This window comes from Bos indicus x Bos taurus, chromosome 10, assembly GCF_003369695.1.
Source record: "Bos indicus x Bos taurus breed Angus x Brahman F1 hybrid chromosome 10, Bos_hybrid_MaternalHap_v2.0, whole genome shotgun sequence".
Taxonomy (NCBI): Eukaryota; Metazoa; Chordata; class Mammalia; order Artiodactyla; family Bovidae; genus Bos; species Bos indicus x Bos taurus.
In genome coordinates this window covers 45,032,122-45,058,781 of record NC_040085.1, presented here as the reverse complement: position 1 = coordinate 45,058,781, position 26,660 = coordinate 45,032,122, and the positions used below count along the sequence as shown (strand labels likewise).

The following is a 26,660-nucleotide window of genomic DNA, read 5'->3' as shown; positions in this document are numbered from 1 at the left end:
CAAATAGATGGGGAAACAATGGAAACCTGAGAGGCTTTATTTTGGGGGGCTCCAAAATCATTGCAGATGATGACTGCAGCCATGAAATTAAAAGACGTTTGCTCCTTGGAATAAAAGTTATGATCAACCTAAACAGCATATTAAAAAACAGAGACATTACTTTGTCAACAAAGGTCCATCTGGTCGAAGCTACGTTTTTCCAGTAGTCATGTATGGATGTGAGAATTGGACTATAAACAAAGCTGAGCGCCAAAGAATTGATGCTTTTGAACTGTGGTGTTGGAGAAGACTCTTGAGAGTCCCTTGGACAGCAAGGAGATCAGACCAGTCCATCCTAAAAGAAATCAGTCCTGAATATTCATTGGAAGGACTGATGCTGAAACTGAAACTACAATACTTTGGCCACCTGATGCGAAAAACTGACTCATTTGAAAAGATCCTGATGCTGGGAAAGACTGAAGGCAGGAGGAGAAAGGGACAACAGAGGATGAGATGGTTGGATGGCATCACCCACTCGATGGGCATGAGTTTGGGTAAGCTCCGGGAGTTGGTGATGGATAGGGAGGCCTGGCATGCTGCAGTCCATGGGGTCGCAAAGAGTCGGACACGACTTAGCAAATGAACTGAACTGAAGAGGAAACGGGTGTAGTCATTTTAGATCCAAGAGAAGGAATTTAATTCAGATCACTTTATTTAAGGCTCATTAGTAGTCCAGAGAAGGAAATGGCAACCCACTCCAGTGTTCTTGCCTGGAGAATCCCAGGGACGGGGGAGCCTGGTGGGCTGCCGTCTCTGGGGTCACACAGAGTTGGACACGACTGAAGCGACTGAGCAGAAGCAGTACTCCAGTAACAGACAGATAAACCATTTTTAAAAGAGTAGGGGGTGATGGGAAATCTTGCTCAAATTCTTAGACGGAGCCTATCATCAGAAGTCATTTCACTACCTTTACTGTGGGCCTTTGACCCTTCCTTTCCTCTTCTCTTTCTGTTTCCTCTCCCTTTTTCTTTCCTCTTGTCTTGTCTTGACCTGATCCTCCCACCCTGCTGCCCAAGGCTGGATCACACTTCAGTTGTCTTTCTCATTTTAAAATCTTCAGCACATCATAATTTATTCGACAAATATTTACTGAGCACCGATCACAACACACACGAAAACAATGTGCCAGATTCCGCAACACAATGAAGAGCTTACTTGAATCACAAGTCACACAAACCGCATTTATCATTTTTTCCCATCTCCTAAGAATCTTAGCTTTAGAGTAAACGCCACAATTCCCAGTCCTTAAGCACACGTTTGCATCTCAACCACCTAACACAGCGCATCCCTAAAGGACCCATAGGCGCCTGTTCCACTACCTAGACAGGCCAATCCGACCTAACTTCAACGCAAAACTTGTGGAAGAAGAGTAAATATCAGAAGTGGCATTTTAAGGGTGTTCCCTAGAACCAACTTCCGCGCACCCTGTACGAACGCAGATATCCGTAATTGAGGCCGCGTCAAAATCCAGACAAGGCGTCCTAAGTCTGCTTTTCCAATGAGGCGTTTTATTTTTGTTTGTCTTAGAAGCCGAGATTTTTTTTTTAAATACACCAAGCAGAAAAAAAAAAAAACCTGTTGTTATGACAACAAACGGGTCTGGAAAATTCAGCCAATCAGCCTGCGGAACGGTCTGCGGCCTAGCCAATAGGAAGAGCGCGTGGTACGTAGGGCCGCCCAATGGGGGCGCGAGCGGCGCGGTATTTGAATCCTGGAACTAGACGACTTCTCGAAGATCTTCAGCTTGCGGGCCCGGAGCGCAGTCCTAACTTCGCGGCGGAAGCTAGTCCTCTCTGTGTCCAGTCCGCGTCCTTCCCTGGGCGGGGCTGCCACTCTTGTTTGTCCGTTTCCTCATGGCGCTGCTCCGACGCCCGACGGTGAGTGGGCCGGCGACCCTCCGCACGGTCCTGGGCCCGGCCGCGCTGCCTGCTCCGCCGACTTTCGCTTCTCTTTCTCCTCGGCTTTGAACTTCGTTCCAAGCTGCGCCGCTTTCCTCTTCCTGCCGTCGGCTTGGGCCCTGGGGCCTGGCCGGCCCTGAGGCCTATCCCCTACGGCTGACTTCTCCCCGCCTTGCTTCCGCTCTCCCGGTGCTGGCTCCTGGCCTGGCAGTCCCTTCCGCGGGGCGAGGGAAGTGTAGGAAAACGCCTCGGGCCTGGCACTTGTCAAGTGAGTCCCTGGAGCGCTGGGCCTAGGACTGGGCAAGGGGTTCCCGAGAGCGCTTTGTTGTCAAGAGAGTTGTCTAAATACAGCTTCTTGGGGTTTTCTTCCTCTTTCAGTCCTTGCCAGCTAAGGAATCAGCGGTGGGGAAGGGGAGAAGGACGAAGAAATTCCGCAGGCTGAAAAGTATTTCAAATGTGTAATCAAGCAACAGCTATGGCTGTTTTTCAAATGTTTGCACATTTCACTTTGTATGAGTTTCCTCTTTATTTCTGCACACGAAGTCTTACAAGGCTAAGTTCGCCAATGTATGGTCTTGTCCCTTTAAAAAAGTAATTTCCTTTACTCAAATGTAATAGAGATATTATTTGGAGCCATATGGCAGACTAAAAGAAGGTCCAAATTCATTTATTTCATCTTTGCAAAAAACAAAGTGTTAATGGTGGTGTGGATTTTTTCTGTGGGTTTGAATCGTACCTGGATCTGCTTTTTTCCTTGCTGAAAAGTAGGGGGCCCTGACACACCTGAGCTCCATCCTCCTGGCTGTAGGCTTGTTAAAAGCCGCTGATTTCCCCTTCCAGATGGATTGACCTAGATTACCACTTCAGCTCACAGGAAATTTCGAACACTTTTTAAAATTGGCAGTGACTTGAACAGTGTGACTTTTGAGGATCCTAATAAGTTGAATACATTCTGTATTTAACTGTAATCCTTTTGTGAATGTGAGTCAAACTGATAAGTAATTTTTGTCTAAACTACCCATAAAGTGCTTTCATACTCAAATTCCCTTCTATTCAGGTAAGGCTTGCATATTCCCCTGCCCATCTATCTGTTCTGGTAGGTCCATTCAAACCCTCTGTTGGAAAATATGTTAAAATTAGGACCCCAAATTATCAAGAATAGTACATGCTGTTTTTTTCTCCTGAAATGTTTATCACATATAATAAAACAAACTTTTCTATGTAAAACTTTTCTTGTTTTTACTAACAAGTTTTTGTTTCTAAGTGCATTCTAACACATGTTAACAATTTTTATTTCATACAATTCACAGTTTCTCTGAATTTGAGATAAAACTATTTTACCCATGAAAACTTTTCTAAATATCCCTAATAAAAGAGAGCTCACATGCTATGGCACCCTCATAGCTAAAAGGCTGCTTTAAAGATGTTGCCAATCTGAGCACTTATTTGTAGAATCAAAACCTAGTTTAGGTTTTAAACATCTGGCTTTTAAACAGCTTTTTAATATTGTATCTTAATTGCACCTGTTACTCATCTCTGTCCAGAAAGTTTTTTAAATAGATGCCATTCATATACAGGGTCCATATAGGAAATAGCCACTTACCTGTGAAGCTCTTAGTGGGATTAAAAAAAAAAGTGAATGAGTGTATTTGCCTAATTTAGAGTGATGTTATAAATAGAAAGTAGCATTTTTAGACTTCCTAAAATTTGCCTTTCCCTCTCGCAGATAGACCTCAGTAGATTCACCATTGCCAAATCAATTCTGAACCTGAGGATCTGACACCAGCAAAGTATTGTAAATTATCTCAACTTTCAGTAATTTGTTTCCTTGTTTTTTTGTTTTTTTTAGGTGTCCACCGATTTAGAGAATAATGACACGGGAGTTAATTCTAAACCTAAAAGTCATGTGACTATCAGGCGGGCAGTTTTAGAAGAAATTGGAAATCGGGTTACAACCCGAGCCATACAAGTAGCTAAGGTAACAACTGTGAGGGCTGCACCTCTGCACACTAGGTTGACCCTGTAGAGCACTCAGTGGCAACACAGGCTGTCTTGCCCTCTTTACATTTCTTTTTCATTTCAGAAAGCCCAGAACACTAAAGTACCTGTTCCACCCACCAAAACAACAAATGTCAACAAGCACCCGAAACCTACTGCTTCTGTGAAACCAGTGCAGATGGATGTGTTGGCTCCAAAGGTAGGAAATTCTGAATTTACAAGCATACTTAACAGAGTAGCCAGTTTGGGGCTATGGTGTAAGGGCACCTTTATCGTCACTGTCACTTTTGAAGAACATTGATAGCAGGAGCTCTGCTTTAAGACAACAGTGTAGAAAATGAACATCTTTGTAGTAATGGTACCTTAACATAATGTTATGACCTTGAGTAACAAAGTTAAATACCTTAATACCTAAATAAATTTCATGATCTCAGAGGAAAATTTGATAGATTTTATTAAAAATAATTCACTATAGGAATGAACTTGCCTGTGAAGGGGGTGGAAGCTTGGAATTCTGAGATCTTCACTCATGGAAGAACAGAGCATACTACAACTGAGTATGCTTGTGTATGCGCGTATACACAGTCACTGCTGCAAATCGTGAACTCTGACTGGAATCAACAGTTTTTCTTGGAGTCCTTCCTTATTGCACTGAGTTGACATTATCTATTATAAATCTAGCAAATAAAAGAACCTTGGGGCTTCTCTGGTGGCTCAGTGGTGAAGAATCTTCCTGCCAGTGCAGGATGTGGGGGTTTGACCCCCGGGCCAGGAGGATCCCACGTGATGAGAAGCAACTAAACCTGTGTACCAGCAACAAGAGAAGCCACCATGAGAAGCCTGAGCACCGCAACTAGAGAGTAGGCCTAACTCCTGCAGCAAGAGAAAAGCCCGCACAACAAGTCCTAGAGCAGCTGAAAGTAAAATATAATTAAAAAAAAAAAACTTTTATTATTAAATATATAGGTATTTACACCTACATATTTGCATATTTATAATTTATTTGGCTGCATTGGGTCTTAGTTGTGGCTTGTGGGGTCTTTTGTTGCTGCGTACAGACTCTCTAGTTGTGGCGGCCAGGCTTAGTTCCCCTCTGGCACGTGGGATCTTAGCTCACCAACCAGGAATTGACCCACATCCCCTGCATTGACAGGCAGATTATTAATCACTGGACCACCAGGGAAGCCCTGCATATGCATATTAATCTGCTCTCTTAACAGACCCGATTCATTAAATGTTGGTGCTGGGAGAACTCCGGTAGCTTTTTTTCACACTCCACACATCCTTTACCAAAGAACCATGTCTCAAGTTCAGCACAGTCTCACAACTTTATTGTTTCTGAGCCTACTTTTCAGTTGTCTCTGACAACTCACAGAACTCATTCATCAATCTCATGTGAAGCTTTTGCTCTAGGACCACTTTTGTGTTGGACAACTAGTTGATGCCTGGTATCTTTGCACGCAGCAGACACTGGACAGTTTGGCCAGTGCACAGTTGGCTCACAGAACTTAGGTTATTATCTCCAGAGGCAAGCGAGATCTTAGAAAGGATTTTATAATAATTCAGTTATGTTGGAGACCAAAAGGAATGCTTTCAAGAAATTCTAAATTAAGGCCCAGACCAATTATCCTTGTCTTATCCTGGTGGCTTTTGGATATGACTAAACTTAGGTGTGCTTCTGAGTAGACACAGGTGATTATTCAAGCTGCTAAGGCATCTGAAGTACATATTTCTGTCTTATTCTTCTTTAAAATTTATTTTTATTTGTTTTTAACTGGATGGTAATTGCTTTGCAACGTACTGTTGGTTTCTGCTGTACAACAGGTGAATCAGCCATAAGCATACATATATCCCCTCCTTGCACCTCCCTCCCACCTCCCACTCCATCCCACCCCTGTAGGTTGTTGCAGAGCGCAGGGCTGGGCCCCCGTGTCATACGGCAGCTTCCCGCTGGCTGTCTCTTTTACACACGGTGATGTGTATATTTCATGGCTACTCTCAGTTTGTCCTGTCCTCTCTGTTCCCCCGCCATGTCCACAAGTCTGTTCTCTACGTCTGTGTGTCTGTTCCTGCCCTGCAGATAAGTTCATCGGTACCATTTTTCTAGATCCCATATTTATGCATTCATATGCCTTGTTTGTTTTTCTGACTTATTTCACTCTGTATAACAGGCTTTAGGTTTGTCCACCTCAGTTGATCTGACTCAAATTTGTTCCCTTTATGGCTGAGTATATTCCATTGTCTATCAGTACCACAGCTTATTTATCCATTCATCTGTCAATGGACATCTAGGCTATTTTCATGTCCTGTTCATTGCATTAATAAATAGAGCTGCAGTGAACATTGGGGTATACATGTCGTTTTGAATTGTGGTTTCCTCAGGGTATATGCCAGTAGTGGGATTGCCGGATCACACAGTAGTCTTATTTCTAGTTTTTAAAGGAATCTCCATATTGTTCTCCATAGTGCCTATGTCAATTTACATTCCCACCAACAGCACAAGAGGGACTCCTTTTCTCCACATCCTCTCCAGTATTTATTGTTTGTAGATTTTTCATGATGGCCATTCTGACTGGTGTGAGATGGTGCCCCATTGTGGTTTTGATTTGTAGTTCTCTAATAATGAGAGATGTTGAGAGCATCTTTTCATGTGTTTATTGGTCATCTGTCTGTCTTCTTTGGAGAAATGTCTCCAAAGAAGGTCTTCTGCCACTTTTCTGAGTGTGTTGTTTGTTTTTCTGATATGGAGCTGCAGGAGCTGCTTGTATATTTTGGAGATTAACTCTTTGTCATTTGATTTGTTTGCAATTATTTTTTCTCATTCTGAGGGTTGTCTTTTCATCTTGTTTATTTCCTTTGCTGTGCAAAACGCTTGTAAGTTAAATTAGGTCCCATTTGTATATTTTTATTTCCATTAGTCTTGGAAGTGGGTCAGAGAGGATCGTGCTGGTGATTTATGTCAGAGTGTACTGCCTATGTCTTCCTGTAAGATTTTTACATTTTCTGGTCTTACATTTAGGTCTTTAATCTATTTTGTGTTTATCTTTGTGTATGGTGTTGCTGCTCAGTCACTTCAGTCGTGTCCGACTCTGTGCGACCCCATAGACGGCAGCCCACCAGGTTTCCCCGTCCCTGGGATTCTCCAGGCAGGAACACTGGAGTGGGTTGCCATTTCCTTCTCCAGTGTATGGTGTTAGGAAGTGTTCTAATTTCCTTCTTTTACGTGTATCTGTCCAGTTTTCCCAGCACCATGTGTTGAAGGGGCTATCTTTGCTTCATTGTATATTCTTGGCTCCTTTCTCAACAATAAGGTGCCCGTAGGTGCGAGGGTTTATCTCTACACTTTCTATCCTGTTCCATTGGTCTGTATTTCTGTTTTTGTACCAATACCATACTGTCTTGATGCCTGTAGCTTTATAGTAGTATACTTCTGTCTTCTTAAACCAGGCTTCCTGGTACTGATTGCCCCTCCTGGGGAGAGTAATGACGATTATCCCTAAAAAGGAAACCTTAAACTGAAGCTGCACATACTTATTAAAACACACATCTGATTCTAGTCACTCTTGCTCAGTGCCTTCAGGGTATTCACTTCCCTTTGGATAAAATCTAAGCTCCCTAGCCATGGTCTCCCTCATCTTTCCAGTCGGTTTCTGTCACCTCATACACTACGCTCTCCATTCTCAAATCAATGCTTAGTCCCCAGACTTGCCTTGATTTCTTGGCTTCCCCTGGGACTTTGTAGTCGTGTGCCTTTGCCTACTCAATGAGTTGTGCGCTCTCTGAAGACCTTACTAGGTTTCTCCCTAGGACCTCAGGTAGCTTTTCTTATTCCTTCTAGTAGTTCTTAAATTCTTTAGTAGATGAGTTATACCTGTATACCTCTTGCTCACCTGGCCCTTCCTCAATTCAAGACCTTTTCTTTAAGAGGGAAGGGCATGATTTGAATTGCTACATATCCTGTGGCTGTTACTGTTTTCTTCTTTTCTAAGACTGGAAACTGTCATCGTTGAGTTTTTATGTAAGTTAAATTTGTTTATTATCCTGCCTTCTCTTTCTTTCTATATTTTATTACATTAATATGTATTCTTACAGCCTAGCAGTCCTAGGCTATACTTTGAGAAGTACCTCTTATTCTTTAAAAAAAAAAAAAAAGTAATGGTTTATTTATGCTTCATTACTAAATGCTTGTTTTAACTCCATACAATTTTAATTTGTGTAATTTTTTTTTTTTTTTTTTTAATAATCACCCAGTCACGATAAGAAAATAAAATACTGGGTATCTACTTGCTCAGTCTTTGCTTCCTCCTGTTTTATTCATAGGCTGGAATGTGCTTTCCTGCTTTTTCATGTCAAATACTTTCTCAATTTAGAATAAATTAGTTGATCAGAAGAAAACATTACACTTGCTCAAGAGGGCACTGCCAAAGTAAACGATCAGTTCTAGGAATCTCTGAACCTAGGTGTCTAAGTTTCTTACACTCAGTAAATATTTACTGAACCCTACTATATGTCAGGGGGCCTTCCCAGGTGTAGCAGTGGTAAAAAAAAAAAAAAAAAAAATCCACCTACCAGGAGGATTTTTCCTCCTGGGTGAACCAGACATGTGGGTTCAATCCCTGGGTTGGCAAGATCCTCTGGAGAAGGAAATGGAAACCCAGTCCAGTATTCTTGCCTGGGAAATACCATGGACAGAGGAGGCTGGTGGTATAGTCCAGTGGGTGGCAAAGAAACAGACATGACTGAGCAACCATGCCAAAAAAAATGTGTCAGGGATGATATAGGTATTTGAGATAACTTAGTGGACAAAATCAGTTTGAATAAATGTAAGGTTATAGAACTTACATTCTGGTAGAAGTAGAAAATAATATGCATAATATATAAATAAAGTCTGTGATATATTGTTGTTCAGTCGCTAGGTGGTGCCTGACTCTCGTGATCCCATGAACTGCAGCACACCAGGTTTCTCTGTCCTTCACATCTCCTTGACTTTGCTGAAACTCATGTCCATTGAGTCAGCAATACCATCCAAGCATCTCAACCTCTGTTGCCCCCTTCTCCTCTTGCCTTCAATCTTTCCCAGCATCAGGGTCTTTTCCAATGAGTTGGCTGCGTATCGGGTGGCCAAGGTATTGGAGCTTCAGCTTCAGCATCAATCCTTCAATGAATATTCAGGGTTGATCCTTTAGGATTGACTGGTTTGATCACCTTGTTGTCCAAGGGACTCTCAAGAATCTTCTCCAGCACCACAGTTTGAAAGCATTAATTCTTCGGCACTCAGCCTTCCTTATGGTCCAGCTGTCGCATATGTACATGACTATTGGAAAAATCATAGCTTTGACTGTACGGACCTTTGTTGGCAAAGGTTGTTTGCTTTTTAATACACTGTCCAGGTTTGTCATAGCTATTCTTACAAAGAGCAAGTATCGTTTAATTTTCTGGCTGCAGTCACTGTCTGCAATGATTTTGGAGCCCAAGAAAATAAAATCTGTCACTGTTTTCACTTTTTTCCGTCTCTATTTGCCATGAAGTGATATTACTAGATGCCATAATCATAGTTTTTTGAATGTTGTGCCAAGTGTTTTGAATGTTTTAAGCCAACTTTTTCACTGTCCTCTTTCACCATGAAGTCTCTTAAAAAAAGAAAAAGTCTCTTTAGTTCCTCTTCGCTTTATGCCATTAGTGTGGTATCATCTGTATATCTGAGGTTGTTGATATTTCTTCCCGCAATCTTGATTCCAGCTTGTGCTTCATCCAGCCTGGTATTTCGTATGGTTTACTCTGCTAAATAAGAGTTAAATAAGCAGGGTGACAATATACAGCCTTGATGTATATTGGAACCAATTTGGAACCAGTCTGTTGTTCCATGTCCAGTTCTAACTGTTGCTTCCTGACCTGCATATAGGTTTCTCAAGAGGCAGGTCAGGTGGTCTGGTATTCCCATCTCTTTCAGAATTTTCCACAGTTTGTTGTGATCTACACAGTCAAAGGCTTTAGTTTAGTCAATGAAGCAGAAGTAGATATTTGGAATTCCCTTGCTTTTTTTTGTGATCCAATGGATGTTGGCAGTTTGGTCTCTGGTTCTTCTCTTTTCTAAATTCAGCTTGAACATCTGGAAGTTCTCAATTCACTTATCGTTGAAGCCCAGCATGAAAGATTTTGAGCATTACCTTGCTAGTATGTGAAATAAGTGCAATTGTGCAATAGTTTGAACATTGTTTGGCATTGCTCTTCTTTGAGATTGGAATGAAAACTGACCATTTCCAGTCCTGTGACCACTGCTGAGTTTTCCAAATTTGCTAGCATATTGAGTACAGCATTTTCACAGCATCGTCTCTTAGGATTAGAAATAGTTCAGCTAGAATTCCATCACCTCCACTAGCTTTGTTCATAGTGATGCTTCCTAGGGCCCACTTGACTTCCCATTCCAGGATGTCTGGCTGTAGGTGAGTGATCACACACTATTGTTGTTATCTGGATCATTAAGACCTTTTTCATACAGTTCTTCTGTGTATTCTTGCCACCTCTTCTTAATATCTTCTGCTTCTGTTAGATCTATACCATTTCTGTCCTTTGTAGTATCCATCTTTGCATGAAATGTTCCCTTGGTATCTCTAATTTTCTTGAAGAGATCTCTAGTCTTTCCCATTCTGTTGTTTTCCTCTGTTTCTTCGCATTGTTCATTTAGGCAGGCTTTCTTATCTCTCCTTGCTATTCTTTGGAACTCTGCATTCAGATATGTATACCTTTCTTTTCCTCCTTTGCCTTTCTCTTCTCTTCTTTTCTCAGCTATTTGTAAGACCTCCTGAGGCAACCACTTTGCCTTCTTGCCATTTCTTTTTCTTGGGGATGGTTTTAATCACCAATCCTGTACAGTGGTACGAATTTTCATCCATAGTTCTTCAGGCACTCTGTCAGATTTAGTCTCTTGAATCTATTCGTCACCTCCACTGTATAATCATAAGGGATTTGATTTAGGTCATACCTGAATGGCCTAGTAGTTTTCCCTACTTTCTTCAAATTGAGCCTGAATTTTGCAATAAGGAGCTGATGATCTGAGTCACAGTCAGCTCCTGCTCTTGTTTTTGCTGACTGTATAGAGCTTCTCCATCTTCGGGTGCAAAGAATAGAATCAGTCTGATTTTGGTGTTGACCATCAGGTGATGTCCTTCTGTAGAGTTGTCTCTTGTGTTGTTGGAAGAGGGTGTTTGCTATGATCAGTGCATTCTCTTGGCAAAACTGTTAGCTTTTGCCCAGCTTCATTTTGTACTCCAGGGCCAAACTTATGTGTTACTCCAGATATCTCTTGACTTCCTACTTTTGCATTCCAGTCCCCTGTGATAAAGGACGTCTTTTTTGGTATTAGTTCCAATAGGTCTTATAGGTCTTCATAAAATAGTTCAGCTTCGGCATTAGTGGTTAGGGCATAGACTTGGATTATTGTGATATTGAATGGTTTGTCTTGGAAATTAACTGACATCATTCTGTTGTTTTTGAGATTGCACCCAAGTAACTGCATTTTGGACTCTTGTTGACCATGAGGGCTACTCCATTTCTTCTAAGGGATTCTTTTCCACAGTAGTAGATATAATGGTCATCTGAATTAAATTCGTCCATTCCCGTCCATTTTATTTCACTGATTCCTAAAATGTCAATATTCGCTTTTGCCATCTTCTGTTTGACCATATCCAATTTACCTCGAGTCATGGACTGAACATTCCAGGTTCCTATGTAATGTTTTTTAACAGCATCGGACTTTACTTTCACCACCAGACACATCCACAACTGGGCGTTGTTTACCTTTGGCTCAGCCTCTTCATTCTTTTGGAGCTGTTTTCTCTGCTCTTCCCCATTAGCATCATGGACACCTACCGACCTGGAGGGCTCATCTTTCATTGTCATGTCTTTTTGCGTTTTCATAGTGTTCGTGGGGTTCTCAAGGCAAGAATAGTAAGTGATTTGCCATTCCCTTTTCCAGTGGACCATTTTATCAGGCCCTGACTTGCAGGGACATGCCCTTCAGCCACCTCATGTAGCTGAATGACATGCCCTGTGCCCTGGTTGTCCCCCTGCTGGTCCTCGTTGAGCGTGTAAACCTTCACTGGCCATTGAATGTTGGTCAGTGTGCCATCCGGGGGCCAAGGCAAAGGCCCTGCTGGAGTCACCAGGGAGGGGCTCTGGGAAAGGAACTGATGCTGAAGAACGCCCAGGAGTGGGGTGCACCCCCGCCTCACTGCTGCCATTGGCCACCCTGGGGCCGTTACATCACCCAGGAGCAGAGGGCACCCCGGCCTCTCCTCTGTGGTATATTAGGAGGTTATAGATTCGTTGGGTAAAACACTAGAGAGATGAAACGTGTGTGTGTTGGGGGAGGGGGGGACGCTATAGAAACAGATGGTAATTTTAAATAGGGGTAAATCTAATTGAAAAGATAACACTTAAGCAAAACTTGAAGAAGAACGTGAGGGAATTACCCACGTGGATACAAGGACTGAGCCTTCTGGGAAGAGGGAGCCTGCTTGTGGTGAGGGAGGCCTGACCAGGAGGCTGATGAGGAGCTAACAGTGGGGAGAGAAGTAAGCGATGGGTTAGCAAGGGAAGAGGGAAGGGCCAGATCATGTAGGGCCCATAAGCCCTACCTGGGCGTACACTGTGAGGACCTGGGTTTTCATTTTGAGTAAAATTAGAGCATTTTTTTTTTTTGACTAAAGTACATTTTTAACTGAAGGATGAGACCATTTTTAAACAGAAGAGTTTATCTCCAAATACTTCATCTACTTGAATTATTCACCTCTTACTCTGAAATGTATTTGTTGGGGCTTTATTATTTATAAAAATGCAAGTGATGCTTTTAACCAGTTGACCCTGCATTTGTGATCAAGTCTGCTCCTAAGGTCCATGCGCTTTCCCTTGTGGGTGCAGGGTCCTTCTCCCACACCTCAGGACATCTCCATGAAGGAGGAGAACCTCTGCCAAGCTTTTTCTGATGCCTTGCTCTGCAAAATTGAGGATATTGATACCGAGGACTGGGAGAACCCTCAGCTCTGCAGTGACTACGTAAAGGATATCTACCAGTATCTAAGGCAGCTTGAGGTGAGAGGGCCTTTGTGGTTTGGTTGTACAGCAGTGTGGAATCTGCCACACAGCTGGGAAGGAAATGAAATTTGCTTTTTTTTTTTTTTACTTTAAAAAAAATTTATTTAATGGCACACCACTCCAGTACTCTTGGCTGGAAAATCCCATGGACAGAGGAGCCTGGTGGGCTGCAGTCCATGGGGTCGCTAAGAGTCGGACACGACGGAGCGACTTCACTTTTACTTTTCACTTTCATGCATTGGAGAAGGACATGGCAACCCACTCCAGTGTTCTTGCCTGGAGAATTCCAGGGACCGCGGAGCCTGGTGGGCTGCCATCTATGGGGTCACACACAGTCGGACACGACTGAAGTGACTTAGCATAGCATAGCATAGTTGAATTACAATGTGTTAATTACTGCTGTACAGCAAAATGACTCGGTTATATATACATATATGTTCTTTCTTGTATCCTTTTCCATTATGGTTTATCACAGGACATTGACTATAGCTAAAGCAGGACCTTGTTGTTCACCGAAGTCAGCTTTTTAAACTTTTCAATTCCACCCACAGGTTCTGCAGTCCATAAACCCCCATTTCCTAGATGGGAGAGACATAAACGGCCGCATGCGTGCCATCCTGGTGGACTGGCTGGTGCAAGTGCACTCCAAGTTCAGGCTGCTGCAGGAAACGCTGTACATGTGTGTTGCCGTCATGGACCGATATTTACAGGTGAGCCCGCTTTGGGGACTCTGCGCAGAAGAAAAGACCAAAGGCCAGTTTATGAGATGCCAAAGAACTTCAAGTGCTAGGGAAGGCGGTAGTTCAAGCATGTCACACTTCCAGGAATGCTGACCATTGCTTTTAGGTCAGCCTGCTGAAAAGTGCCCAGAGGAGATGCTGTCTCACCACAACCATTCATCAAAGGAGACAAACCAGCAGATGGTCTGAAAGTCCATCTGAAGCCCACGGTGCCTTTGGAGGCTGGTTCTCCAAGGCCCACTTGCACAGTTTCCATAGTTCAGTACTCTTTGGTGTTAAGCTCTCTTATCTGAAAGATGAAGAGTTTAGCTAGAGAACTTAATAGCTTCCAGCCAGTCATAGCATTGAATGACTGTAGAAGAAGGAGGAGACAGTTTTCTTAAAAGGGCTGGAGGGATGTGTGGGGAGTATACTCAGAATGTGAGGTCTAAAGCAAAGAGGAAGGTAAGAAATGAAGCTGAGAGGCAGAAATAATCATCAAAATATCTACAGTAGTGCAAGAACACTGAGAAGAAATGCCAGACCTTGACCTCTAATGTGTTATCTACCAACTGGTAGTCCTGCAGGTAAGGATTTATTGATTTATTTTTAATTAATTTATTTGGCTGCACCAGGTCTTAGTTGCAGCATGTGGGGTCTGGTTCCCCAACCAAGGGTTGAACCCAGGCCCTCTGCATTGAGAGTTTGGAGTCTTAGACACTGGATCACCAGGGAAGCCCTAAGGTTTTATTTATTTAAAGTCAACATTTATAATATAGGTGTAGGTCAATTACAATGCTGCCCAAACAATACAGTAATATCTGTGTTGATAATAATGACCCTGAGAGTCTGCAAAATGCTAAGCAACCATAGAGCCATTGGTTTTCATTGTCCCAAAATCCTCAGTGGTATAGAAAGCATTGTCATATTTTTGGCAGATTTTCAATACTGAGAGTTAAAGCAAAACACGCAAATTCCTAGTTTAAAAAAAAAAGTCAAGAGAAGGACTTACACTCTAGATTTAGGTTTCCTCTGACACTGAAGCATCTCTGGAAGGGTCTTCAGGCTGAATAATAAGTGTACTTTTGGTGAGGATTAAAGGAACGCTTGAGGCCCCCCTTCGTTGGCCCTCCTCACCTGTTAAACTCCTGCTTTTTTGGTTGGCCTCATCGTGACTCAGACCATGCTGAGTGCCACACTGGGGCTTCCCCAGACACTCAAGCCAGGACGATGCGAGCAGAGCACTGCCTGGGAGCTTGGTCATCAGGCTAATTCTTCCCTGTCAGCAATTGACCAATCTTGGGCTGGTGTCTGCATCTCTTCTCAGGCTATCTAATTGTGAGGGAAAAAATATGTACTGCCCAGGATTTTTGTGAGGATTCGATGAGATGATTGAATCTCAGCCCTGTGCCTGGCACAGAGCGAGCACTCCATGACAGGCAGGTGCCGCATGCTGTGGTGGTGGCTGGTCAGTGCTGAGGTTCCTGGGCCTTAAGAGAGGTGTGAGCAGGGCTGATGTGGGCTTCTCCAGGATTTGGTTTGCTCTCACTTTCCTCCACCCAGAGCCCCCGTTCTCCTTGGTTAAGACTTCTGGCACATTGTTCTTCTTTAGGTTCAGCCAGTCTCTCGTAAGAAGCTTCAGCTGGTTGGCATTACGGCACTGCTCTTGGCTTCCAAGTATGAGGAAATGTTTTCTCCAAACATCGAAGACTTTGTTTACATCACTGACAATGCTTATACCAGTTCTCAAATTCGAGAAATGGAAACTCTGATTTTGAAGGAACTGAAATTTGAGCTGGGTCGACCGTTGCCACTACATTTTTTAAGGCGGGCATCGAAAGCTGGGGAGGTAAGTGCCTCCAGTTCTCTAGGAGACTTTATTTTGCTGTTTGTTGTCTCATCCCAGAAATGATCCAATGAAAGGAAAGCTTATGAGTTGATAGGAAGCATTTCTTAGACAAGTCCTAATACTTGTCAGTTCTTAAAAGACTTTATGTTCTGTGTTTGTAATATGCTGGGGAACAGATCAGTGCCTGGGAAGGAAAAGAGATTTCAGTGGCTTTGATTTCCTAGATCTCACCCAGAATTTTTCAGGAGAGTAGTAACAGCCGTGCTTCTTTCCATCTCCGGCTGTTTTTTCATAGGTCGATGTTGAACAGCACACTTTAGCCAAATACTTGATGGAGCTGACTCTCGTTGACTATGACATGGTGCACTATCACCCTTCCAAGGTGGCGGCAGCCGCTTCCTGCCTGTCCCAGAAGGTTCTAGGCCAAGGAAAATGGGTGAGTATTGAGTTTAAGAAGAAATGTACTAGCTATATTTTAGGGCCTCTTGATATGAAATGTATTAGCATTTTCACAGTGCTGTACTTGAAATAGCTGTTAAAAGTCCACAGGCCAAAAAGAGCCTCTGGAATGATGCAGGTGGAGACTGGGGGACTATGCCGTGGTATATTACACATGTGTTACAGCATCGTCAAGAGTGAGGAAGGCCACTAGAACTGAGGCAAGAAGATTTCTGGGTTATTTTGTTAAGTGAAACAAGCAAGTTGTCAAGCGCATAAGACAAAATAGGGCCAAGACCTGACCTTGTTTAGAAGGGTAAAGATGAATTGAGCCACTTTCAGGTTCATTCAAGTAGTCAAAGATGTCAGCTGCTCCCTGGGTTCTTGTTTCGAACATCAAAAAGGATAGCAGTGAAACATAGGGGACTGTTGCCTGCAGTCAGAGGAGCAGTTTTGTGGACGAGCCCACTCTTGACCACCACTAAACAGTTTTATTTATTTATATATTTTTTAAAAAAGCACTTATTTATTTGGCTACACCAGGTCTTAGTTGCAGCATGTGGGATCTAGTTCCTTGATGAGGGATCCCCTGCATTGGGAGCACAGAGTCTTAGCTGCTAGACTACCAGGGAGGTTCCTATTAAGCAGTTTTAGAGTCCACAAACAGCAGAGCAAACACATTAGCTGAACCCAGGAGGCAATAAGACCCCATCTTATCACAAGATCACAAAGCCAAGGCAGATCCATGTGGTTCCAACCTTTGTCTGCATGGCCTGTGATGGATACATGCAAGATTGCCAGGGCGCCATGGTGAACCTGTTCCTCTACACAGTCGATAGAGTTTACATTTATATAAGAAAGAATGGAAATAAGAGAGAGGGGATATGTATGTGTGTGATGTATTTGCTCATTTTTCAAAAAACATATAAATGGAAATGAATGAAGATGGATACCTCTGGGTGTGGGTATGGGGAAGCAGGACTCCTGGTTATAATTTTTTATTAGCTTGTATACAACGTAATGTAACTTTTTTGACTTTTGAACAATATTGGCATTCTATGCAAATCCTGAACTGGAATTAAGCAGAAAAATGTTACTGTATATTCAGAGTGGCAACAGAGAGAAGAATTTTGAACACAGCATTCTGACTGTGCATCTATAGTGGGATGTGAAGGTCAATAAAATGAACAAAAAAGGTCACATTTAAAGCTTACTTGGGAGGTTCACTAATCTGTTAATAGGAGGTAGTAGTCTGTTAGAATTCTGAAAGTATGTTGTAGGATAAAGCAAATAAGAGTAGACCTTCCTTGGTGGCTCAGACAGTGAAGAGTCTGCCTGCAATGCGGAGACCCAGGTTTGATCTCTGGGTCGGTAAGATCTCTGGAGAAGGGAATGGCAACCCACTCCAGTATTCTTGCCTGGAGAATTCGACAGAGGAGACCATCTATGGGATTGCGTAGAGTTTGACATGACTGAGCAAATAAACATTCATGTTATTAAGGATGAAAACTCTCACTGTAAGAAGATAAAATATTGTTAACAAACAAAAAGAAAACCCTGTAATATTAATTCTGTTTTAGAAACATCAATAAATTAATAATGAAAGGACCAGAAAGAGTGATAACCCAGTAGCAATGAAGATGCCTAGTGCTCTCATCTTAGATACTCAAGGCATGACCCACTAGGAACTAGGGCTCCTTTGAGAAATATCTGATTTCAGAACTATGGCAGGGGAAGTACACGGTGAGCCTAGAGCAGTTTATAACAGGGAGCAAGCAAATTCTCAAACATCAATGGGGTTACGTCAAAAGAGGACATAGAAACTGGCTTGAAAGGGTTCCTTCTGACTACAGTTGAGCATTAAAAAGAATTATGATCCAATAGATTATAATGCATTAAAAAATGCATGAGTCCATAATGATAAAAAAGGAAGAAAGGAAGATGAGGAAGAGAGGGAGGGAGTTAAAAAAAAATTCAGTAGAAAGCCCAGCTAATTAGAAATAATGGTAGAGATAGAAACCCACCATTTTTAACCCCCCAGTGATAATTGATTCCAGCAAGGATCATCAGTTGATGATTATAAGCATTAGGTAAAATAATTTTGGAGAACAAGATTCATATTGTTCTCCAAGTATCACCCCTCAGTTGCATAGTGATTCTGAAGAAAACCTGTATCTTTGACAACCTGACTTGACCTCCTTCTCATGCAGTAGGAAGTATGCATTTTCCCCTATCGACAATTCATGTTCAAAATGTTGTATTTGAATCTAGCCATCAGGAAACAGACAAATCCAGAATGTGGGAAATTCTCAAACCAGCTGGCCTGGATCCTTCAAAAAAGTCAGTGTCACTTAAAGCCAAGAAAATGGGAGTGTGAAATTAAACACCAAAGACAACAGCAACCAAATGGACTGTGTGTACCTTATTGGACCCTGGATATATATTAAAAAAAAAAAAATCTGTAAAAGAAATTTTTGCAGCAATTGGAGAGATTTGAATATTGACTGTATAATAGATGATACTATGGAACTGTTGATGTTTCTTATGTGATAAAGTTATTGTGGCTAGGGAGGAAAATATCAATAGTTTTTAGGAGATACTTGTGAAACATTTAGAAGTGATGTGTCATGGTGTCTGCGACTCACTTCCTTTTCCATAATTTATTTTCATTTATCTTTGACTACGCTGGGTCTTGTTGCTCATGCAGGCTTTCTCTCGTGGTGGTGAGGGGGCTACTCTATAGCTGTGCTGCACAGGCTCCTCATTGCAGTTCTAGGCTGCACATATTTCAGTAGTTTCGACTTGTGGGCTCTAGAGCGCAAGCTCAATAGTTGCGGCACACGGGCTTATTTGCAGCACAGCGTGTGGAATCTCCTGGAACCAGGGATCGAACCTATATCCCTTGTATTGGCAGGCGGCTTCATAACCCCTGAACCGCCAGGGAAGTCCTACGACTCACTTTCACATGGTCCAGCCATTCGATGGCTTCACATATCACATACAACTTTTGCTGAACCGTGTGAAAGTGAGAGTTGCAGATGCTATGAGTGAGTGGCAGGGGAGGAGAAGAGGAGGAGAGAAAGTGGTGAAATATTAAGAACTGATGAATCTGCACAAAGACTATACAGATATTCATTATTTTATTCTTTCAGTTTTTCTATAGATTTGAGATTATTTGACATAAAAATAGGCAAGGATGGGGAGGTGGGAGGGAGGTTTAATAGAGGGGCATATATGACATGAGTTTGAGCAAACTCCAGGAGATGGTGAAGAACACGGAAGCCTGGCGGCTGCAGTCCATGGGGTCGCAGAGTCGGACATGACTGAGCGACTGAACAACAACAATGGTTTATTAACGCTGTTGTATAGCAGAAACCAACAAAACATTGCAAAGCAATTTTCCTCCAATTAAAAACATTAAAAAACACACACACAAAATTGGAGACAAAAAGTCACTGGTCCACGGAGGGCACGTGATCTTGGTACCAGTGGCCCATTTTAGTCTTATTAGAGCTGCTTCCTTGGCTCTAAACCTAGCAACTGTAGGCCTCCCTGTTTACTGGCAGTTAATATCAAAATGCCAGTAGCTGTGTGTTACATCAGATTCACTCTTGCTTACTTCTTTTTTCCTTTAAACTATTTTAGGATTAAGGTTATATTGTGGTTTATTTTCCCAATTATATTGTGCATATGAAAGTGGTGTGTTTTAGCTTTTAGAATTTTATCACAAACTGAAATCGTCAGGTTACATATCTTCATGCAAAATAAGTCTTACTATCAGTCAACAGCTGTCTTTTTTGCTTAAATTTTGTTCTCTGGGAGGCTGGGTGTACATGCTTCTGAGTGCTGTGGCTTTTCTCGTTCTTAACCATGAGGGCCCAACAAGAGAGCCCTGTGTGTTGTGTGCTCAAGTTCCTTCAGTCGTGCCCAACTCTTTTGCAACCCTATGGGCTGTAGCCTGCCAGTCTCCTCTGTCCATGAGATTCTCCAGGCAAGAATACTGCGGTGGGTTGCCATGCCCCGCTGCAGGGGATCATGGCCATGCCTCCCTGACCCAGGGATCAAACTTGCTTCTCTTGTGTCTCCTGCATTGGCAGGTGTTCTTTACCACTGGTGCCACCTGGGAAGTCATAATTCTTTTGGGTTTCATAGCTTAGATTGCTGCTTATGTCCCAGTTTCTTTCTTTCTTTTTTTTTTAAATTTATTTATTTTTGGCTGTGCTAGGCCTCCCTTGTTGAGCGTGGGTTTTCTCTGGTTGCGGCAAGCAGGGCTACTGTAGTCACTGTGCATGGGCTTCTTACTGCAGTGCTTTTCTGGGTATAATGCGTGGGCTTAGTTGCCCCATGGCATGTGAAATCTTCCTGGACCAGGGATTGAACCCGTGTTCCCTGCATTAGCAGGTGAATTCCTTTTTTTTTTAAATTGAAGGATAATTGCTTTACAGTATTGTCTTGGTTTCTGCCGTACATCAACATGAATCAGCCACAGGTATACCTATGTCCCCTCCCTCTTGAACCTCCCTTCCACCTCCCACCCCATCACACCCCTCTAGGTTGTCACAGAGCCCTGGTTTGAGTTCCCTGGGTCATAAAGCAAATTCCTACTGGCTATCTGTTTTACATATGGCAGTGTGTATGTTTCCATGCTACTCTCTCTGCATTTGTCCTGCCTTTTCCTTCCCCCTCCCCCTGTGTCCCTAAGTCTGTTCTGTGTGTCTGCATCTCCATCACTGCCCTGCAAATAGCTTCATCAGTACCATCTGTCTAGATTCCATATGCATGTGTAAATATACGATATTTTGTTTTTCTCTTTTTGACTTACTTCACTCTGTATGATAGGCTCTAGGTTCATCCACTTCATTAGCACTGACTCAAATGCTTTCCTGTTTATGGCTGAGTAGTTTTCCATTGTACATATGTACCACAGCTTCTTTATCCAGTCATCTGTTGGTGGACATCTAGTTCGCTTGTCCTAGCTATTGTAAATAGTGGTAGCAGGTGGATTCTCTTTTTTAAAAAAATTAATTAATTTAATTGGAGGCTAATTACTTTACAATATTGCGGTGGTTTTTGTCATACATCGACATGAATCAGCCACAGGTGTACATGCGTCCCTGAACCCCCTTCCTGCCTCCCTCCCCACCCCATCTCTCTGGGTTGTCCCAGAGCACTGGCTTTCATTGCCTTGCTTTATGCATCGAGCTTGCACTGGTCATCTGTTTTGACTATGCCAAAGCCTTTGACTGTGTGGATCACAATTCAGTTCCATTAAGTCCAGTCACTCAGTCATGTCCAACTCTTTGCAACCCCATGAATTGCAGAACGCCAGGCCTCCCTGTCCATCACCAACTCCCAGAATTCACCCAAACTCACGTCCATCGAGTCGGTGATGCCATCCAGCTGTCTCGTCCTCTGTCATCCCCTTCTCCTCCTGCCCCCAATCACTCCCAGCCTCAGAGTCTTTTCCAGTGAGTCAACTCTTCGCATGAGGTGGCCAATACTGGAGTTTCAGCTTTAGCATCATTCCTTCCAAAGAACACCCAGGACTGTTCTTTAGAACTGAGTGTTCTAAAGAACACTCCTTTAGAATGGACTGGTTGGGTCTCCTTGCAGTCCAAGGGACTCTCAAGAGTCTTCTCCAACACCACAGTTCAAAAGCATCAATTCTTCGGCACTCAGCTTTCTTCACAGTGCAACTTTCACATCCATACATGACCACTGGAAAAACCATAGCCTTGACTAGACGGACCTTTGTTGGCAAAGTAATGTCTCTGCTTTTACAATAAACTGGAAAATTCTGAAAGAGATGGGAATACCAGACCACCTGACCTACCTCTTGAGAAACCTGTATGCAGGTCAGGAAGCAACAGTTAAAACTAGACATGGGACAACAGACTGGTTCCAAATAGGAAAAGGAGTACATCAAGGCTGTATATTATCACCCTGCTTATTTAACTTATATGCAGAATACATCATGAGAAATGCTGGGCTGGAAGAAGCACAAAGCTGGAATCAAGATTGCTGGGAGAAATATCAATAACCTTAGATATGCAGATGACACCACCCTTATGGCAGAAAGTGAAGAGGAACTAAAAAGCCTCTTGATGAAAGTGAAAGTGGAGAGTGAAAAAGTTGACTTAAAGCTCAACACTCAGAAAACAAAGATCATGGCATCTGGTCCCATCACTTCATGGGAAATAGATGGGGAAACAGTGGAAGCAGTGTCAGACTTTATTTTTCTGGGCTCCAAAATCCCTGCAGATGGTGATTGCAGCCATGAAATTAAAAGATGCTTACTCCTTGGAAGGAAAGTTATGACCAACCTAGACAGCATATTAAAAAGCAGAGACATTACTTTGCCAGCAAAGGTCCGTCTAGTCAAGGCTATGGTTTTTCCAGTGGTCATGTATGGATGTGAGAGTTGGACTGTGAAGAAAGCTGAGCGCCGAAGAATTGATGCTTTTGAACTGTGGTGTTGGAGAAGACTCTTGAGAATCCCTTGGACTGCAAGGAGATCCAAGCAGTCCATTCTAAAGGAGATCAGTCCTGGGTGTTCTTTGGGAGGAATGATGCTAAAGCTGAAACTCAAATACTTTGGCCACCTCATGTGGAGAGTTGACTCATTGGAAAAGACCCTTATGATGGGAGGGATTGGGGGCAGGAGGAGAAGGGGATGACAGAGGATGAGATGGCTGGATGGCATCACTGACTCGATGGACATGAGTCTGAGTGAACTCTGGGAGTTGGTGCTGGACAAGGAGGCCTGGCGTGCTGCAATTCATGGGGTCGCGAAGAGTCGGACACGACTGAGCGACTGAACTGATCTGAACTGAATATACATGTTTCAATGCTATTCTCTCAAATCATCACACCCTCACCTTCTCCCACATAGTCCAAAAATCCGTTCTTTACATCTGTGTCTCTTTTGCTGTCTTGCATGTAGGGTCATCGTTACCATCTTTCTAAATTCCATATATATGTGTTAATATACTGTATTGGTGTTTCTCTTTCTGACTTCACTCTGTATAATAGGCTCCAATTTCATCCATCTCATTAGAACTGACTCAAATACATTCTTTTTTATAGCTGAGTAATATTCCATTGTGTTTATGTACCACAACTTCCTTATCCATTCGTCTGCCAATGGACATCTAGGTTGCTTCCATATCCTGGCTATTGTAAAAAGTCCTGCGCTGAACACTGGGGTACATGTGTCTCTTTCAATTCTGATTTCCTCGGTATGTATGCCCAGCATTGGGATTGCTGGGTTGTATGGCAATTCTATTTCCAGTTTTTTAAGGAATCTCCAGAGTATTCTCCGTAGTGGCTGTACCAGTTTGCATTCCTACCAACAGTGTGAGAGGGTTCCCTTTTCTCCAGCACCCTCTCCAGCATTTATTGCTTGTAGACTTTTGGATCGCAGCCATTCTGACTGGCGTGAGATGGTACCTCATTGTGGTTTTGATTTGCATTTCTCTGTTAATGAGTGATGTTGAGCATCTTTTCATGTGCTTGTTAGTCATCTGTATGTTTTCTTTAGATAAATATCTATTTAGTTCTTTGGCCCACTTTTTGATTGGGGTCGTTTATTTTTCTGGTATTGAGCTGCATGAGCTACTTGTATATTTTGGAGATTAATTCTTTGTCAGTTGTTTTGTTTGCTATTATTTTCTCCTATTTTGAAGGCTGCCTTTTCACCTTGATTATAGTTTGCTTCGTTGTGCAAAAGCTTTTAAGTTTAATTAGGTCCCATTTGTTTATTTTTGTTTTTATTTCCATTACTCTGATAGGTGGGTCATAGAGGATATTGCTGTGATTTATGTCAGAGAGTGTTCTGCCAATGTTTTCCTCTAAGAGTTTTGTAGTTTATGGTCTTACATTTAGATTTTTAATCCATTTTGGTTTATTTTTGTGTATGGTGTTTAGAAAGTGTTCTAGTTTCATTCTTTCACAGGTGGTTGACCAGTTTTCCCAGCACCATTTGTGAAAGAGATTGTCTTTTCTCCACTGTATATTTTTGTAGCAGGTGGATTCTTAACCACTGAGCCACCAGGGAAGTCCCCCGGTTTATTTCCTAGTCCTGAACCTCTTCCCCTGACTGCCAGGATGGATATCTGGGCTTTCAACTCCCCACTGGACGCTGCCACGCTGGGCTGTTAAGCGGGGACTGAGGCGTGCCCTTAATGTCAGCCCTTTCTGGGCTGTTTATACTGTGTCCCTCTTTCCTTCCCCTTTCAGTGTGGCGACAGAGGCAAGCCTGAAAGCTTTGTTAGTTGAACTAACCTACTTATCTGTGCAACCTTCTTTAAAATGTAATTATTTGGGACCTTCGCCATTTGATTGAGCTGAGAGTTTTTGTAGTGTCTTAACTTAGTCCAGCTCAGAGCCAGAGTCATCCTGTGTTTCCTGGCAGCTTTGCTGATACTGCGATAGTGGTTGAGGCTGAGGCTGAATTTCCAGCAGGGAAGGATATTTTTATAGCTTTTACATCACTAATGTCAGCATATGTAAGATGTGCTGTCCTAAGGGAGAGGGGATTTCATCTCGCGGCTGCTTTGCACTGTGTTCCAGAACTTAAAGCAGCAGTATTACACCGGCTACACAGAGAGCGAGGTGCTGGAGGTCATGCGGCACATGGCCAAAAACGTCGTGCGTGTCAACGAGAACATGACCAAGTTCACCGTGAGTACTCTTCCCGCACCTGGTCAGACTCTAGGTTACGGGTTCAGGGTATGAGAGGACGGATGTGTATGTGTTTGCATCTTCATGTAAATACTTTGGCATGTGTGTGAGTCTGTTTCACACACGTTATCTTTCTCTAGTAGACCAGGGGCTGGAGCATACAGATAAACCCTGAGAGCTGACGGCCTTTACAACAAGGTAGATGGGCTCCCTGTGTCCAGCCCCAGGCAGCTGTTCAGTGCATTACCCATGTTCCACCCAACTTTCTGGGGCGGGCGCACCACGAGCAGGGAATGCCAACCTGCATGTAAGGGCCCGGCTTGAGTGGCCCTCTGGAAGGCTTGGGTATTCGGGTGACCTCATGCAGGGCCTTTGTCCAGCATCTTTTAGGACAGTGACTGAGAGGGACTGCCCAGGTGACACTAGTGGTAAAGAAGCCACCTGCCAGTGTGGGAGACATAAGTGACGTGGTTCAGTCCCTGGGTGGGGAAGAGCCTCTATTCTTGCCTAGAGAATCCCATGGACAGAGGAGCCTAGTGGACTCCACTCCATAGGGTCGCAAAGAGCTGGACACAACTGAGCAACTAACACTACAGTGCACCTGAACAGCAAGCGTGGTGAAGGAGGCGAGGCAAGCAGCCCATTCAGGAAGAGTCCTGGCGGCCAGCGTCTGTCTCTTTATGGCCCACCTGAGAGGAGAAACCAGGGGAGACAGGGTGCTGTCCTGTGCCTGTGTGATGCTGAGTATCAGGGCTCACCCAGGGTCTGGTGGCGAGAGCAGGTGTCCTCACGGTCTGGCGTGCGTCCTCCCTTGTAGCTTCAGCATGACTTAGCACACCAGGGAAGCAGTGTGTTTCGATCCTGAGAGTGTCCTCTGGGACCTGAGCACCAGTTACCGCTCATCTTTATGGCCAGTTACTGCTCCAGTGCTGGTAAATTTGTTACGTCCCAATGGCACTAGATATGATAAACAGCTCCTATCTCCACCGCTTGTGAGAGAAAGTCTGCTCTCTGGACCTTGAAATCGTTTGTTCCCCGTCACCTGTGCTACCAGCTGGGTTTTATCCATTCCTAGGCATGGCAGGAAATTGCCCTAGAGCAGTGTTCATCAACCTTTTCAGCACCAGGGACCAGTTTCATAGAAGACAATTTTTCCATGGATGGGATGGGGGGCATAATTTCGAGATGACTAAAGCACAATTACATTCATTGTGTACTTTATTTCTATTATTTTTACATTAGCTCCACCTCAGGTCATCAGGCATTCGATCCCAGAGGTTGGGGACCCCTGCCTAGTGCACTTGTGATCTTTACTGGTTTGGCATCATCATACCCTTTGGAGATTGTGGATCTGGCCCTTTGATACTTGTAAATTAGACTAGGAATAAGGTGTAAGGTTGGGGGCGTCGTGGGGGGCTCCTGATGTGTGCTTAATCGCTGATGACTTCTGCAGGCCATCAAGAATAAGTATGCAAGCAGCAAACTCCTGAAGATCAGCACGATTCCTCAGTTGAACTCAAAAGCCATCCAGGAGCTTGCCTCACCTCTGCTGGGACGGTCCTAGGCTCCAGGGCCCTGGGGAAGAGTGTGTCGTTCGTGCACTTTGTCTTGCTGATCTGGAATTCCTGAGTTTGTATATAGTCCTCTGGTCTATCTCATGAAACCTCTTAGACCAGTTTTCTAAATGTATATTGAGGAAAAATAAAGCTATCGATTTTCTTAAGGTATCCTGTGTGTTTGTGTTTGGGTATTCTATAGTGAAGAAGTCAATAGAAGCCTTGCTATGACTAATTTCTTTTTGAGCTGTTATGATTGTTATATGTAGACATGGGGAAGATTTAAGCCATTTTCTCAGAGAAAACTAGAACTTTGCTTCAGTGAATACTCAACTATTCCTAAACTGTGAATATAAGAGTATTGGTTCATCATAGAAAATTTAAAATG

At 43.1% G+C, this 26,660-nt stretch overlaps 1 protein-coding gene across 2 annotated transcripts; it reads left to right on the top strand.

Moving 5' to 3' along the window:
• Window positions 1–1,719: 1,719 nt before the first annotated feature.
• Window positions 1,720–26,443, top strand: CCNB2 (cyclin B2). Of its 2 annotated transcripts, XM_027553870.1 has the most exons (9): window positions 1,720–1,916; window positions 3,787–3,915; window positions 4,021–4,134; window positions 12,855–13,025; window positions 13,580–13,738; window positions 15,360–15,596; window positions 15,892–16,032; window positions 24,606–24,716; window positions 26,170–26,443. In XM_027553870.1, the coding sequence occupies exons 1-9, from the start codon at window positions 1,893–1,895 to the stop codon at window positions 26,278–26,280; spliced, it is 1,197 nt and encodes a 398-aa protein (XP_027409671.1). In that variant the 5' UTR covers window positions 1,720–1,892; the 3' UTR covers window positions 26,281–26,443. The 2 variants fall into 2 exon arrangements, with proteins under 2 accessions (XP_027409671.1, XP_027409672.1); XM_027553871.1 differs by lacking the exons at window positions 24,606–24,716; window positions 26,170–26,443 and adding an exon at window positions 18,306–18,568.
• Window positions 26,444–26,660: the final 217 nt, after the last annotated feature.